The sequence below is a fragment of the Vidua macroura genome, chromosome 6, assembly GCF_024509145.1.
Source record: "Vidua macroura isolate BioBank_ID:100142 chromosome 6, ASM2450914v1, whole genome shotgun sequence".
In the NCBI taxonomy this organism is placed as follows: Eukaryota; Metazoa; Chordata; class Aves; order Passeriformes; family Viduidae; genus Vidua; species Vidua macroura.
In genome coordinates this window covers 33972240-33989551 of record NC_071576.1, presented here as the reverse complement: position 1 = coordinate 33989551, position 17312 = coordinate 33972240, and the positions used below count along the sequence as shown (strand labels likewise).

General features: G+C 41.3%; 1 protein-coding gene across 1 annotated transcript; it reads left to right on the top strand.

Annotated features, from left to right (window-relative positions):
• Positions 1-69: 69 nt before the first annotated feature.
• Positions 70-6781, top strand: ERH (ERH mRNA splicing and mitosis factor). The gene is made up of 4 exons (XM_053979844.1): positions 70-174; positions 3193-3280; positions 4367-4487; positions 6293-6781. The coding sequence occupies exons 1-4, from the start codon at positions 172-174 to the stop codon at positions 6393-6395; spliced, it is 315 nt and encodes a 104-aa protein (XP_053835819.1). The 5' UTR covers positions 70-171; the 3' UTR covers positions 6396-6781.
• Positions 6782-17312: the final 10531 nt, after the last annotated feature.

Sequence of the window (17312 nt, the reverse complement as noted above, 5' to 3'; positions counted from 1 at the left end):
CCCCGCCAGCCTGGCCGCCGGCGCTGCGGGCGCGTGCGCGCGCGGCGCTCTGGCGCGAGCGGCTCTATGGTGGCGGCCGTTGGCGCGGCGGCGCTTCCGGCGGGCGCGGGGGCCTGTGGGGGATCGCCGCGCGCCACTTCTGCCCGGCGGTGCTGAAGGAGCGGAGCCGCCATGGTGAGAACGGGACGGGACCGCCGGGTTCCCTGTGCACCGCGCCCGCCAGGGCAGCCTTCCCTTCCCCTCCTCTCCCTGTTCCCCGGGTCACTGCGGGCGGGAAGGCCGCGGCCGGTGGTGCGGGCCCGGGCGGGCGGCTGCACGTTTTGGCGGGGCAGGGCCGGACGGGGCGGGGGCACAAAGGCGGCGGCGGCGCTCGGGGAGCGGTGCGCTGGAGGCTCCCGCCCCTGTCCCCCGGCAGCTTCGGCCCCCTCTCAGGGCGCCCCTGGAAACCCAGCGCTTTCCCGCGAGTCGCCCGTCGGACGAGCCGGCCTTAAATGGCTGATTTGCGCTTTCCATGCTGCTTTCCCTGCTCCTCCCCTCGGCTCGGAGGAGGGAAAGGCGGGAGCTTGCGTTTGTGGGCGCTGGGAATGGCAGGCTGAAGCTCAAAGCCTCCCAACGTGGTTTGTTGCGTTCATCGAATAAATTGAGATGTGCTGAAGCAAGTTATTGCTGTGCAGCGGGAGGACAGCTGCTTGTCGGTTTGCAGCGAAGTTCCACATCTACCTGGTACTTCCTCCAATGCAGTTGACTTCGGCCATGATGAGCAACTACAAGCCCTGTCCCTGTTGGCCAAAATGAAAGGTGGTCCTTAGACCACTTTTTCTGCTTGGCATTTAGGTGTGTGCAGTATGCTACTGGTTGGTATTTGCATCACTGCACATCTTGCCCGTACAATATGCGTTTATCTTCCACTTTTATTGTTTCAGGGCTTTTTTTTTTTTCTTTTTTTTTTTCACTTTATTGTCAAATACACTACAATTGGTGGAGGCCTCTGGGCAGATGCTGCGTAGCCTTTTAAGTCCTGCTGGTTTGGCTCTTGGCACTGCCTTAACCAGTTTTACAGGGTTCTGCCTTCAGTAGCAGGAGCAATTTCTAAAGCGCTTCCTAGAAGTTCGAAACTGGTATAATATAAACCATGTGGTGTCTCATTCCATGTCCTGCTTAAAAGCAGCCAGTACAACTGTGCTTTTAAGGAAAATGCAAAGAAATTCAACATATGTATCATCACAATAACAGTCCATATTGGGCTTCTCCAGACAACCTGGTGCTAATGCAGAAAGGTTTGTGGATCTTCCCTTGTTTTGGTTCTGTCACCTAGGCTCACGGGGCAGGTAATAGTTGGAAGAGACTTCCTTCAAGCTGCTGAGCTTGTCATTTTTTGTACCTACATGGTAAGGCAGGACAGGACCAGCAATTTTATCAAATCCAACAATTTTTTTTTCCCTTTATAGTAAAATAATGTCAAATTCCCAAAGAAATGTTTGAAAAGCATTAATTCTACAATACACGTGATCCAGTGGTATTAATTTACATTTTTTTCTGGGCCAGTATCTGATAATGGATATTGTATAGTGTCTGAAGTGATAAATGGCTTAAAGTCAGAAGCCCAAATGATTTCTGCTGTGAAGTTCTGAAGGAACTGGCTTACATGTCTGGCTTACTGATGTTTCTATAATCTGATTATTTGGGTAATTTCAGAATTTATACATTCATTTAGCACTCCTCAGTGACCATATAATTAAAATGATAGTGCTGGAAAAATTATTTTATGGTAATTTTTGCCAGTCATTTGGACTCCCTGCTAAGACATGCCTGTTCCAAGTACAGTGCACTTAGGAACAGCCAGATACCAGCCCCCCTTGGGGAATTCCCTTCAAGTCAGTCATCCTGTGGCATACATGAAAGTGGATTTAAATGATCTACTCTCCTTTGTATGATTTTTGTTGTTACAGTGTGCAGCTCAGAATTCCCCTTTTTTCAATTTCTGATTAGATAAAGTCTTGCTCCATCTTCTTCTCTGTGTAACATTTTCCTGAACTTCTCAGAATCTGCTACTGCTGTGTTGAGACAAAGAACTGAAAACTGTATTCCAAGGATGGGAACACTGTCAGTTACGGGATAAGAATTGGTCCTGTTGTTTGGGTTTTTTCCTGTAAATTCTAACATTTGTCATTTCTCTTTTCTGTCACTGCTTTTCATGAGCACTGAATTTGTATCTTCACTGATTTCCAAAGTATGGGTCAGGATTTTTCTGTCAGCTGCTGATTAATCTAAGACAAATGATATCTTACCCTGCCTCTGTGTTGTGCACTCACCTCATATATCAGCACTGAAAACGTTGGATCCAATTAGCAGCACTGGAAACGGCCATTTGCAGCATGCTTGCAAACTTTCTGTGGTATGCAACCTGTTAATGAGATCACAGATTGTGTACACTTTAAAAATCTTGCTTCTTTGCTCAAATTACTTGCTGTAGCCAAGTGAAAAATGTTATGGAAATAATGGAAGCCACAGAGTGTACAATCATCTAAGCCTTCCCTGCAGAAAAACGAGCTTATGGACTCCAACATTTGGAACAGTTTTCTGTGCCATAATTACTGTTTAAGTAAACTCATTGAAGTGGGAAAAACCAGTACATCTGTTTTGCAAGAAATAATCTTGAGTGCTAAGTGCAGATTTATTGTATCACTTCCCTTGAAGTTAAATCGATAACTCAAAATAGCTAATTCTGTTAAAATCTTTCAGGTGAACCTGACAGTGTGGTTAAGTTAGATCCCCTCTTTTCTCTTTAATTGGGGCATTGAAAATTTTACTAACAGCTTGCATTTGGAATTAAATAAGTAAATGCAGTAATGCCACAGCTCTTATACATTGAGTTTATTGCTTTGATTGTCTGTCTAAATAGAAACTGTTTCTGTGGTATTTTTTTTCAACACAATAGCTGCTTTACTGGTGATTTTACACATTTTAAAGTTCCATAAGGATTGACGGGACTTGTTGAAAACAAAACTGATTAACACAGCTAATATAAATAGTAAATGCTATGTGGAAAATGTCTGTGTCCTTGATTGCTAGTCTAATATTTTACTATTACGTTTCATTTTACTCCTTCTTTCATATAAATAACTTAATTCAAACTAAAAACATTCAAAGTGTGCAAGTAACCTGTATTTTTGTGTTTGTTTTGTTTTCCAGTCTCACACAATTCTACTTGTCCAGCCTACCAAGAGGCCAGAAGGCAGAACATATGCTGATTATGAATCCGTGAATGAATGCATGGAAGGTGGGTGGATGCAGACACGGGAGTTAAAAACTATTGTTAAAATCCTCTTTTTGACATATTCACAAACTTAATAAGAAAATAAGTTGTCTTCATGTTTTTAAAAGGTAATTCACAGAAACCCTCATGCTTTTAGCTTACTAATGTTCTAGCAAATTAAAAACTAGTTATTATTTGTTTCTAAAACTTCCTTTTTCTATTAAATGTCTGGTTTTGATTTAACTAGATGAAACCACATCCAGTTTGGGAGAGTAGACAATATTCTTTCTGGACTCATGCAGCAGACTTACTTCATTGCAGGATCAGCACTTAATTCTCACTATTCTTTTCTTAGCACTGTAAGGCAAAGATTGCTGCTGGAAATAATATATTAACTAAAGGATTGTGTGCAATTGATGCATAACTTGCAGTCTCGTGGCACATGTGCCAGAGTAAAGATCCTGCAAAACTTTGATACACATAATGAACATGGAAAAAAGATTGACATATTAGAGCTGTAGTTCACTTAACATTAATCTTGCAGGAGGTTTTGTGAGGCAAACAAAAGTATAACAAAGACCATGTAAAGTCTCTGTGCTCATTTTAATATTACATTCTTCTCAAATGTATCTGAATTATTAGTGGACTAGTTTAAATAAATGAAAGCGCTTTAAATGTATATACAGGTTTGTGCTGTCACTCTTACCTCAATACCTTGTTTGACTCTTGGATCAAGAATGATCATTCTTAAGAATTCTTCTGTTTCTGAGGTGTTTGTGCAGTAGGAATATATGTTCTAATTGCTGTCTTAAAATTATTAGAAGGAGTTCCAGATGTCCATTGGAGCTTACTGCATGAAAAGTTACATATTTGACAGAACTAAAACTTTTTTCCCCTAGATGAGGAAAACTTCTCTTTCCATGCATCTTACCTGATTTTATAGTATTATGTTTCAATGCGAATTGCTAGGAACAAAAGTATTTCAGCTCTAGAAAATTAGATTGTTTTTACGGTGGTAGTCTCTAAACTTTTATTTGTGGATCAAGAGCTGAAACAGTTTCAGTTCATACAGTCTTTTAATATTGCATGGTTAATCTTGTTTCTCTGTAGGAGTCTGTAAAATGTATGAAGAGCATCTGAAGAGAATGAATCCCAACAGTCCATCCATTACATATGATATCAGCCAGTTGTTTGACTTCATTGATGACTTGGCAGACCTCAGCTGTCTTGTGTAAGTTCAGTTGTACAAGTCCATTTCAGTGACTTAGGAAAGTCAGAAGTCTTCCCTCTAAACTCTTCTATGTGAGTTTAACATAATGCTGTTCTGTGTGGTTTTTAGCAGTAACTGTATTGCAGCTAGCAAGTTGCCCAGTCCAATTAAGTGTATAGATACAAGGTACCTCTAAAGAAGGCTTAGAAACTAATGGTTCCTCTTGGATTTTACTCATATTGAAACTGACTGAAATCCTGCAGTTAAATACAGCTGACTGTTCTATTACTACTAGAATCTATTTAAATTTCCCTTTGTGCTGTTGGTCCAGTTCCTCAGGAGGCAGAATGGTTACAGAATTCTTTTCAGCTGAAGGCAGTACTTGCGGTAGGGTAGAAGGCTACAGAAGTGCATTGCAGCCAAAAGTTTGTTTTGATCAAGACACAGCAACATGAAAGTTTATCTAACAGACTGAAACTAGCCTCTTGATTTAGGAGGTAGCAACTGTTTTCTAGGATAGTCTTGTGCCTTTCTTAATTAGGCTTCTAAAATCAGTGTCGTGCCAAATTCTACTTCAGCTTATAGCTTTCCACCAGATGGCACACACAGCACAAGGTGTAATAGACATGTTTTGTGTTCACGGAAATTTCCTGAAGTACTTGATGTCTGCTCTTGCTGTGTAGCATTGTGAAAGGATTTGGGGATAGAGGGTAGAAATAAGTAACTTTTCCTGAACAAGCATTTCTTACATTGCACTAGAACCACTGCTGTGTGAACATACACTGAAGCTGTTTGTTTGGCCTTGATCCAATCATGCTGGGGTTTGCATAGTAAGATTTCCTTAGAAACAGCATGCTTAGGGTTTTTTCCTTAGGTTAGAACTATAAAATGTTCTGGAATTAGTTAAATTGGGATTTTTACTTACCTTCTTACCACTGTCCATCTCACCCTTCTTATCAGAAATAAAAGTATATCAAGATTTAAAGACTGACCAGGACTTTAGTAGTTCTTGAGTCATTCAGTGAAAGTACCATCTTCATGAACAAAATATTCAGCTTTAATGACTGAGAGAGAAAGGAGGGCAGGAGCCTACACAGAACTTCTCTCAGACTGCTTTTGGTTTTTAGTCTCATTCTGTTTTAATTCAACATGCCCTGAGTAACTGAATTCTCTGGCCCTTGCAAATGGACTGCTTTTATCAACTATCCTTGAGTAGCAAAGAAATGCATCTGTGGGTTCTTGTTTTCAGTTTGCTTTTTATGAAGTATCCTTGTTAGATGTAAGCTTGTCCTCAGTACCAACTGGCAAGAATCCTTTGTCATCCATCTGTGAGTCCGCCTTTACTCCTGGAAAAATTTGATCTTAATAATTTAAAAAAAAATTCCACACAGAAGTTGAAACTTGAAAACTTAAATAACTCTTTGAAGTAATGTTGAAGAAGTGTTTGACTCATTAAGACAAATTAGATTGTTTCCTGGTGGAACTATTCTTCTGCAGGCTGAGCTCTAGAATACTAAGATTCTCTACTTGTTGTCTCCCTTAAGTAATTAAATGCATGAATTAAAATGTGAACACAGTGGTCCAGTCACTCAGTAGTGCTTGGAGCATCTAGTTTTGTTTCGGGTTCAGTCTGATCTCTTGGACAACTGTTATTTAGAGAATAGGATAAATCCATTTGATAAGTGGCAATTCCCATCTACTTCTGATATTACCTTCTGTACACCACATTCTACCTCATACACTTGAGGACAATTAATTGTTTGTGAAGTCCTTCTGGTAGATGTACTACAGAGCAGACTAACATTTCTTTCTTGTTTCCTCTGCAGTTACCGTGCTGATACTCAGACATACCAACCGTACAACAAAGACTGGATAAAGGAGAAGATCTACGTTCTCCTCCGCAGGCAGGCCCAGCAAGCAAGCAAATAATGGGGGCACCATTGCTACACGGGTTTGGGGAGGGTTTGGACAACAGGTGTGTACAGAGTGTAGTAGTGAACGTTTTGTATTATAGTCATCCTGTTGCCATCTTGATAAACTTGTTAGCCAGGACTGATTGTATTTTTAGAGATACAAGGATTTTGTTGGATTTCAATTTTTTTTCAGTGTAAATGGAGAAGAAAGTACAACATCTTCAGCAGAGTTTTGGGTTTTTTTCCTCCAGTTTGCTAATGGTCCTACCTTATTTGAACCCCTGGGGCTGTTCACATTGTACTTCACCACATTTGCTGTATGTGCCCCTCTGTGGGTTTTTTACATTCAGTTATGTCCTTGAGATGTCTTAATGGGAAATAAAAATCTACCCTTTAGTTAAACTTGAGTCCTCAATTTTGGGGTTCCTGCCAAAAAACACAAATCTTTTTTTCTCTGTTATCCAAGGGATACGGCTTGAAAGGTCACGTGGACTGAACCAGCAGTTGTTTCCTGTATTACAGAACAGCTCAAATTCTGGCTTAGTCTTGGTACTGTTTTCCTTGGGCATCTTTGGGAAACACTGCAACCCTCTTGCACTGTGCAGCTGATCTCTCTACGAGACATTTGTATATAGGTGTGTCTGCTCTGGAATTGGTGATGGATAAGAGCAGGCTGAATGTATCACACCACAGGCCCCTTGAATTAGTCTGCTTGCAATTTTCCTCCAAGAAAGGAATAGGCAAAGCAGATTGCTCCCATGAAAATCTGCCCCAAACTTAATTTTCTCTTTACAGAAGATAAAGACTTAACTGTTTGCCCACACTGTAAGGTATATCTGCCTCCATCTATCTTAAATGCTGATTTTTTTTTAATTTTGCTGTACTGAAAAGATTTGGATTGGAGGACACATCAGACCAAAAAATAGAGCAGGTAGAAAAGAAAGGCTGGTTTGGTACTCCATGCCTTTAGGGTTTGCCTGCTGTAGGAACAGACTGTTACAGATTTCACTCAACCAAGAGCGGTTATGGGATTGACAGAGGAATGCAATTCTCTCCAATGCACTTCCTAATATACATCAATAGTCTCTGATGGATCTCATAGCAAATGCACTGGCTGAAAAGAATCTGAGGCAAAGTGACTGTCTATAGTAATGCTTTAATGAAAATAGCTTTACTTAAGCGGTAAGTAATAGCTGCTGAAGGCTGGGAATCAAATTACTGAAGGGATATAAATTCTTAGAAAGAAACTGGGTGAGGGTGTTAAGCTTCTCAGCACAAATACAGGTTGGAGATTAGACCTACTAACTCTAGAATTTATAGTGACCAGGAATAAATTCAATCTGCTAACATCAGAACATGCTTCTTTTATAATGAATAGTAATTTTCAAAACACTGTAGGTCAGAAATAAATTAGTACACTTAAGATTATTAAATCTGAAAATACTTTGGCATGTAAGTTTTATATCCAGCTCGAATACAGTAATACTTAGAAAATTTACTATTGCCCATATAATAACATTCATATTAAATACAGGCAATGTTATTTAAACAGCTTTTATAGTTTATCCTCCTGACTAGCACACAATAAAATAACATGGTCTCTCCTAACATGTTTGAGGTTAATTTAAATTTTTTTTTTAATTCCAATATTCTCATGGATGCAATTTTGCAGTATTTTAAATTAAGCCAAATAAGCATTTACCTCATTCTGTGGGCTTGCTTTCAATTTAAGGAAAACCAGCAATGTGGTCTCTTTCCTTACTGTGAAAAGCACAAAGGAGTATGCTGAATCTCTTGTAATCAGGCATTGAAACACAGCACAGCTCCTTCAAAGGTACCTTACATTTGGTCTGATTTTAAAAAATCTTCCTCTTCCTTGATTTTGGCTCTGCTATGTTAACTGTGCAAACTCAGACCAGTGAACAAGCATAAGATAAAAATTTCTTACATTAGAGCAGAAAACAGGTAGAAGGTACTTTAAAGGAGGTGGTAATTAACCTTTCTGCTTTTTGAAAGGGACTTTGTGAAGATACGATTTTTAGTGTAAAAGTAGAATGTTTGCAATCTTTAACTTAAAGGTTAGTTCACTTTTTTAAAAAAACATAAAAACCACTGTAGTCATTTCAGTAATGGAAGTTTTTACAGAACTGGAAAATGCAAGTAAGTGATCCTTTCATACCTCTAGAGCCAGATTTGGCCTTCTGCAGACAGAAAAGTGTGGTCTGTAGGCCACTTTAGAAGGGACTTGGGCATCATCTCTTTTCCCCTTTCCACCCTGCTATAAGTATTTTTTTTCTTTTTCTGAAATAAGCTACTAGTTAAAACTATAGCGCATAGTTCTTGAGCTGCTGTTTTCCATAGTCCTTCAGTGCATTTTACTTGATTAACTATTTATGAAACAATAGATTTGCTGCTTAGCTGAGTAGCTGACCAAATACACTGAAAGGGAGAAAGAATGCTACAGTATCTATCTGATGTGCGACAAGCTAGAAAGAAGAATCTGGAAAGTTGTCTCCCACTAACCCTGTAGTGCCTTCAGAAATTTAGTGGAGAGGGTTATGAGCACTTGGAAACTTGTTACATGCTAGTAAACTGCCACTCAGTATGTAGGCTGTTCTAGCAGACCATGAAAAGTGACTTCACTTTGCTTCTTTGTTCCTACAGAGTAATGGATGGCAGCAGGGTATGTAGTACCTCCTGCAGTTGCACTTGTCCTCAGAGGCATCAGCACTTTGATAGCAAGATACTGATAATTACCCAAGTTCAGGTACTATAAAAGTGAGGTTCAGTAGCAGCATTTTGCAAGTAAAGCCATAAAAACATTGGCATGATTACAGAAAGTGTGTCAAAAAGAATTTGTCATCCCATGCATACTTTGCCTGCAGCAAATTATCTGATGCTTCTTAGGTATGGATAGATACAGGTAAATGTGCTGGTCATGCCTGCTACAGTGTGGGGGTAAATGACAAAGGAAATTATATTGGCTGCTTCTGCAGGAGAGTGGTACAGTATTTTAAAACAGGGATTAAGAATGGAATCCAGAGACCTAGTATTTCAAAGTGTGTAGAAATACTTAATTTTCTAAAAAGCAAGTCCATTAAGGAAGCACAGCCTCAGACCAAGGAGCTGTATGAGCTATTTGCCAGGATTGCAGAGGAATTGAGGTGCTTGCCTGACTTCTGCTTACCTTGTGGAGCCATGAGCCATGCTGCTTCTTTGTAATCATGGACTCAGGAAGTCCTCCCACAGCTTCTGGACTGCCTGCCATGGACTTCAGGTTAAGGCATGACCACACTGACACAACTCACTTCTTGGCAGGGCTAATCACTAAGCAAATAGTAGGGTGAAGTTACATGAGGTGGCTGAGCTGAAGTAGCAGTTCCCTGCTGTTGAAAAGCATAATGCTACTTCACGCTATTGTACAAAAGGGATACTGGGTGTTGTGGGGAAGGGGAGAACAGGACTGCTAGTCAGCACCAACAAGCACAGCTGCTGGTCACTTAAAAAAACCCAAAACCTGATATTTTGAGAACAAGGACAAGCACGGTAGATAAATTGGTGTATATATAAAGCACCCATTTATCTACCATTGCAAGCTCCTGCCAGTCAGTAATGCACTGGGTCAGGGAGTAATCCCACTAAGATTAGAATTTAAGTTGTGTTTGACACCACAATAATACCAGGATCATTCTTACAAGAATCCCTCTGTGCAGCCTCCTTCAGTATGCTGAAGGAGAATTGTGAAAAGCAGAATTGAGTTTGCTTTCCTGCTCCGAGGGTGAAATAAGGTAGGTAGTTAAAATACTTGTCTACTATTGCTTCCATCATCATTCCATCACAATGCATTATAAGCACAGCAGGAAAGTAGCATCATTGCTAGATCAGTCTGTTCTTGTGCTTATCGCCATTGTCAATGTACAGGAGGAAAAAAGTAGTAGTCAAGACCACCTTGTTATCTTCCTTAGTAACTAATAAACCTGTTTACAGCAAGAGGAGACTTGACTACCCACAATATTTTTAAGGTTGAAAGAACTACCAGAATTTTTGACTTGCATTAGAAAAGGGTAAGTTGTAAAGTTGCTGGTTGGGTTCTCATTACCATATGCCAAGCAATTTGTGCTGGTTTGTGATCCACTGAAAGCAAGGATGCTTCTTAGGATGACTTACTCTCAGAGGGAAGAGGGGAAAGCTCCAGCTGCTTGACTGTGGAGTATTTAAACAGTTAAGTACATTTGCAATCCCCTCTGAGTAAGGGTCTGATTGTACTGGAACTCAGCTACACTGAAAACACAATCCATCAAAAAAGCTAATAAACAGAAAAATCAAGGGTAGCTGGGTTACAAGTGCAAAATAATTAAAACCTCCTGTTTTTTCAATTGCTGTGAAACCTGGTGTTTCTAGACCCTGGTGAGCATTGAAACAAATTGGTTTACCATTATCATAGGTTGAGGGGGCAGGGAGTTTCAGTTAGCAATTGTCCGGCAGGAGATGGGCTGTGGGTGAGGCTAAAGAGTCTCAGTCTCAGTGAGCATCTGAGCCACTCATGTTAGATACCCACTGGCCTTTGAAGTCTAAAAGTGTTGACTTCAAGGTAAAATGAAAAATAATTTGTACTAGCTATAGATAATTAGCAAGAGTACATCTGTTAAAATAGAAAATTAATTTTGCACCTCTGTCACACTAGTCAATTCCCTCAAGTTTTCTACACTGAGTGTATTGTCTGCTATAATGTTACTCAGTGTTGCCCAAATACAAGGTACCATTCATGGGAAAAGCAGGGGAATGAATTTGCCACTGAAACTCACTGAATGGAGATGATCAGCTTTGCTTAGTACAAGGCAGCTCTCTATTATCACCCACTAATATATGCTTCTTCCTCACTACATCTGAAAAGGATTAAGGCAAAACCGGTCTTGATTTGTCATAGGAAAACATTAGATTGTAGGAATTAGTTTTCTCATTACTGTAATCTGAACTATGCCTGTAGGAACACTTTATCTGGATGAAGTTTGGGCATAGCTCCAATTCATAGGTTTTATTCAAACTCTTTGTGCTGAGTTTGCAGTGACACACAAGTAAAAGCATTGCATGCTGCATATGCCTTCTCAGCACCATTCCTGGTGAGCATTAGCAAGGGTTTTGTTACCTATTTTATACACACTTGAGTCATCTGCTGCTTCGTCCCCTGCAGTGTCTCCACAGTCCCCAACCAAGACTGTGCCTGTGGGCTGTTGTGTGCATTAGTGACACACACACATCCTCTAGAACTCTGTAGCTGCTGCCTGCCCGTGTTTGTGCCAGGTAAGTCAACAAGACCCACAGAGCTGAAAAATTCGGCAGTGTACTTGGAGGCTGTAGTGTCTGGGCTCTACCACTGCCTAGATCCAACACTTGTGTTGTCCTGATCTCTAATGCAGTGGTGCTTCTATCTAGTGTATTTCATTGCTGCTTCTGCATCACTTCATTAAATGTGCAGGAAGCACACTCCTATTTTTCAGCTCATTAGTATCCTTCTAAATTCTGGGCCAAGTGAGTTTAATTTCATTTTATATTTAATTTATGTTTGTCTCCTGCTAATGTTAGCAGTTTTCTCTGGGTTTTCCTGTCTTTGAACCTACTTCAATGAAATAACCATGGCACCAGCTGCACCTGCAGCTCTAAATGAAGATTACCAGTCTTTCATACTGTGGTAATGATATTGCTTTCATCTTAACCAGGAATTAATCATTCAATGCCCCCTAAAATTGCATGTTTTGTTTTTGTGTTTACAATACAATTGTTCAGTGCACCCTCTATTCCTTGCCTCTATCATGTCCAAGTAAAAGCACTCATTATTCATGCAAAATTAAATAACTTCAACTAGAAAGCTTGAGAAAGAAACACATGAGAATAACCAAGTATTTGATCTTAATGAGGACACTCACCCCAGATATTCCAGGGAACTCAAAGCTTGGCTGAAATACACAGAGTAGGAGCTACATTTAACTGTGTTGCTCTTTTTCTTGACAGAAAGGCACCCAAATCAGGTCAGCCATAGCTCCAGGAGGTATTTCCCTTCTGAAAAGTCCAAGGAAAAACAGGCACCTCCCTCCATCTTACAATTAATGGACTAAACATTTTGATAGCATGTTGCATAACTAGCAGCTCTCTGCTCAGTGTGCTGGCTTCACTGTCTGTCTCACTCCTCAGACCCCCTTCTCCTTGGGTACAGGACACCTCTGCAGCTCACTTATAGCCTCACATCCCTCTTATGAGGGAACAGCAGCCAGTAGGGCTTTTATCAGCTTCCCCCTGCCCCCAAGGACACCTCAAATAACACATCTTAAGCTCCATAAATCTGACTTCTCTGTTTAAACTATTTCTATAGAAAATTCATGACTACCTCCAGGCACACTGTCTTTAGAAGTTAGACATCACTTCACCCTACTTGCAGGGAAAATAGAGATCCAGCCTCAATGTATTTGACACATAATTATGATGGAAAAAGTTACCTGTGTGTATTGCCCAGATTCTCCTTTGGCTTCTGGGGGAATGTAAAATGCAGGCCTCAGCCCCATGCCAGCTGTGAAGTTTAATGATGGGCACTTTGGTGCACTTCCTCCTTTTCCCTCCTCACACATGCATTGACCTAACTGATAATCTCCTGTTCTACCTTTGTCAAAAATCTGATACTCACCCTAACCACCAACAAATAGTGCTAATTAGTTAATGCAGAGGATCCTCAGAGAATGGAAACACACCTTCTTCCTATTTATTTAGATAAACCTATTTATTAAGAGAAATTCATTATGGCTGTTAAATGCAAGGATGACAGCCCTGGCTCAGGGTGTCAGTGCATCAGAAGTAACTGAGGGCCCTGAGAGTGTTTTGGGAGAGGGACTACCATGCAATTGCCCTGTTCTTAGGTTTTTTCCCCAGACACCTGGTGTAGGTCATTGACAGGAACAGGTTAATGGCCTCTGTGGCACTTGTATCCTATCAGATATACAGAGGAACTCTACTGTTGGGGGGTTTTGCTGGATTTTTTTGTTCACTTGGCAAACATCTCCCACAGATATTTTGCAGGGAAGGTGAAAGGGTTTGTGCAGACCTAAGGTAGAAAGGTTTCCCACATATTTTCCTCATTCTTTCCGCTAGTTTGATTTTTTGGGCATGATGTCCTGTGAATGAGAGAACTGGTAGTGATGTAACTCTAGCTGATATAGTTACTGTATAGGAGCTGTTTATTCATGGGCTTCATGAAAACTCAGAAAATACTTGCCCCAGAATGCAAGTGGTGCAATAAATTAGTTGAAATACATACTTCATAGCACTGGGTAGTTTTTAAAGTGACCCTTAACATGGAAGATAACTTTTTTTTGTAAATTTAAATGTAATTAATAATACTGATTTAGCCACATCCGCATTTCTTTGAAGTCTAATGTTTCAGCACTCTTGCAATTACTTCTCCAGATGAGTTCTAGGGGCCTTGGCAATTGCTTGCTGCTGCTATTTTTATCCTATGCCTTAGGAGTTTAAACTTAGTTATAGAAACTCCATCTGAGTCCATTTAATGAACTACATGAATCAGAGACCTGCAATAAAGCCCAATTAGAAACGAGTGCACAGGGAATATTGATCTCCTTAAAACCTTTTACAGCTTTCAAGATCTGCCTTGTCACTTATCACTGCAACAGGCACTGGCCCTTTCCTGCTGGTTCCCTTTCACTCACTTGCTAGGATTATGGTCAGATTAAGATGTGATTGAACAGATCAGCTGGTGGGAACTCTGGGGTTTGAGGGAGAGCTCCCAGATAACCCTTCTCACACATGCTCACAGTCCTCTGGGTCAGATTTTACTGCTACTTCAGAGGGAATTTGTACAGCAGTGCCTGCTTTTCCTCTGAGCAACACCAATAAAAAACCATCTGAGATTTTATTATGCTTTTTACTAATGAACATGATGTCTGGAGGCTCTTGAGCTCACAGAGGTCACAGCTGACAGCATTACAATGCAAAGCACACCCCTGAAAGGGTCCTGTGAACTCCCCTCACTCAACACCTTCAGCCTTGTTTGCAGTATATTACAGATAAGAACCCCTGTGGTAATGAAGCACACATTATTCAAATAAGGTATTTGAATAAGAAGTTTAAGAAGTATGCATTAAAGGGGATTTGTGGCATCCTAGCCAAAACAACACTCAAAGTCAGATGATTTCAGACTCTTCCAGTCTGCACCTCCGATGATGTATGGTGTCCAGAAGCCCATATCCAAAGGGTGTAGGTGGGATTTGAATCATTTTGGATCATCAGATTTTTGGAATTATAAAAGTCTCTGTTCAGTTGTCATCCAAAGCTGGATACACATCAGATATGTACATTACTGTCTTCACAATTCAGGATCTGCTTCAACACCCACACAGAAGCACTCCAGTCTCAGCTGCATTCAGACCACCTGTGTGAGTGCTAAGGGAACTCATAAACAATGTGTTCCTCCATTTTGCTTGATTTGATAAGCCTCCTCCAAACACAGCCATTGCAAATAAATAGACAAGAGCCAAAGCTTTCTTTATTTCACCAAGCTGCATAGGCTTGTCTGGGGCTGGCAAGAGGGATTAGAGGACAAAATATTGAATGTCTTATGATGAGGGTCTTGGTATGGAAAATCTGAGGATGACCTGCACCAGAGGGAAAGTAATTATAGTTTTCTCATAGCAGCTGGGGTATTTACAGGAAGGTCTTTCATTCCAGGCACTGTTCCAAAGGCTGTTTATGAGCTTGAAATTAAATAGTTGCTGAATAAAAATGCAAAGTAATTCCTGAAGTAATCTTGGACTCCAGGTCTTGCTCCAGAGACTGAAAGCTCTTCAATCACTAGGTTAGGACCATACACCCTTTATTCAAACCAAGCTTTATTACCATGTGAAGTCCAAAGGAGAAGAGCTTTAGCAGGCAGAGCCAAGAACAGCTCTACCTTGAGAAACCCCAGTTTTCCAAAGAGTCTGTTTCTGTTCTGATATACTGCATTGGTACAAGGGTGGGGTGATTCCTGACAGCCATATGAGGTACAGTGAGCAGCCCCCTCCTATGGATTTCCCCAGCAGGACTCTGCTCATGGTGGGAAAGCCACTGCACGAGCCTTGTGGCAGCCCTGGGGGATTCATAGTTCAGCAAGTGCTACAGATGTCCCTGGGCAAAGAGGCTCCAGCTGTGCTGGCAGCTGCTGGTCCTGCCAAGGGCTCTGGGATGCTGCAAGTACCCACCAGTGACCCAGCTGTATCCTGTTCTAACCTGGGAAAGAGAAGCTGCAAAGACAGAAGCCAAGTTTTCTACAGTCCTGCTGCTCCAGGCTAAACTCATCTCTGATTTGGGTACCTGGCTTAGACTGCTGCCAGGCTGGTGTAGTTCACTGGCACTATTTATTTTTAACAAGATCAACATGAAAATGGGAGGGGAGAAATGGAAGAGTTCTGAAGAAATACAGACCTCGTCCCTCTCAGGACAGAGCATTTGTGCCCTAGAGCTTTCTCAGATTCTTCGGCATAAGCTCAGTACTTGCAGATATCTGACAAACTCCTGCCATGAAAGTTCAGAGTAAACAGAGGTGATGTGTGACGTGTTAAATGTTGCTAATGATCATCAGGTGTTTGCAGGGAAAAATGGCTCTTCGTCTTAGATAGGGTAATTATTTTAAAGATCTATTTAGCATTTAAATTGCCTGGGGGGAAAAGAGCTTGGAAAAGTTGATTGCCTTGAAAAATGCTCCGGTACCAAGTGGGTCTCTTTGAACACTGCTTTCATCTCCTCAGAAAGAAAGCAGAGGAGACACTTCATCTCGGGGTAATTAGAGGGACTTTGACATCATTGTCCTTGCAAACAGCGTTATAATACGCAGCCTCCAGTTAAAGAACCGTTTAAGAAGATAAAATTGACAGATTGAACAATCTGCACTGACGCTCTGAGAGAGCTGTGAAAGTACTAGCTTGAACATTGCACTCCGTATTTCCACCCCCAGCAGAAGACCCTTTGGTACGCTTTTAAATTTCGCTACACCTGCTGCACTGTTAATTCCCCATTTTCATCAACAGGCTGCCACATCATCAGCTCTCACACGCCGAGTGATCTAGCCTAAACAAATCTCCTGGACGTACAGGAGCACACTCCATGAAAATCCCAGATCCAGCAGGAGGTTAAGAGCAAGGAACCCGATTCCCCTCTGGCAGCTGAATATCTCCACACACAGTCAGGCTGCATCGTGCCCCTGTGCCGGTAAGCCTGGTCCAGGGCATGAATTAAAACTACTCAAGCCAAAAGGACAAAGCAGCCTGCAAGCCCAACATACCAGGCTGAGCAAACTTGGAAACTTGGAAATAGTTCCGCTACAATTTGTCACTTTTCCTCAAAAATCTGAGAAATTACCTGAAGAAAATGACTTCTGCCACAAATAGATCCCTCCACACCTGAGCTGCTGAAACAACACTGGCATGGCCTCTGCCCTGCAGCACGTTGAGCAGCAAAGGTAATCCAACTGATAAGCCAACATATCAAGCCTTCATCCACAGCTGTACTAAGATGTTCTTAATGGGCAGAAGTATCAGTGTATTAAGCAGTATTTCAGAGTAACAACTTGAGATAGGGAGGGAACTGATGCTGGACACTGAGGGAGGATCTGTACAGAGCATCCCCTGAACACTGCTGGTACAGAATGCAGACCCTATTCAAGCATTAGCTGTATTTCTCTCCTTCCTAGCAGCCCCCTTAAGATTTGTATTTCCAGTTTCCCTGTGTCTGTTGCTGAAGAAATAGCAAGCAGGATAAGAACCAAGCTGCGCTCTAGCCCTCAATCTCACACCTGCCTTTGTCCAGCTCTTTATTGCTGCTTCTGCCACAAAGCTGGTGACTGCCAAGCAGCATTCTCCCAGCCACTCACGTTTCTTAAAGCCAGTAATGTCAA

Bases quoted from the DNA above. Each gene is read 5' to 3' on its own strand.
- ERH (XM_053979844.1), top strand. The intron at 3,281-4,366 runs GTGGGTGGATGC...GTTTCTCTGTAG, and splicing joins CGTGAATGAATGCATGGAAG to GAGTCTGTAAAATGTATGAA. The intron at 4,488-6,292 runs GTAAGTTCAGTT...TTTCCTCTGCAG, and splicing joins GCAGACCTCAGCTGTCTTGT to TTACCGTGCTGATACTCAGA.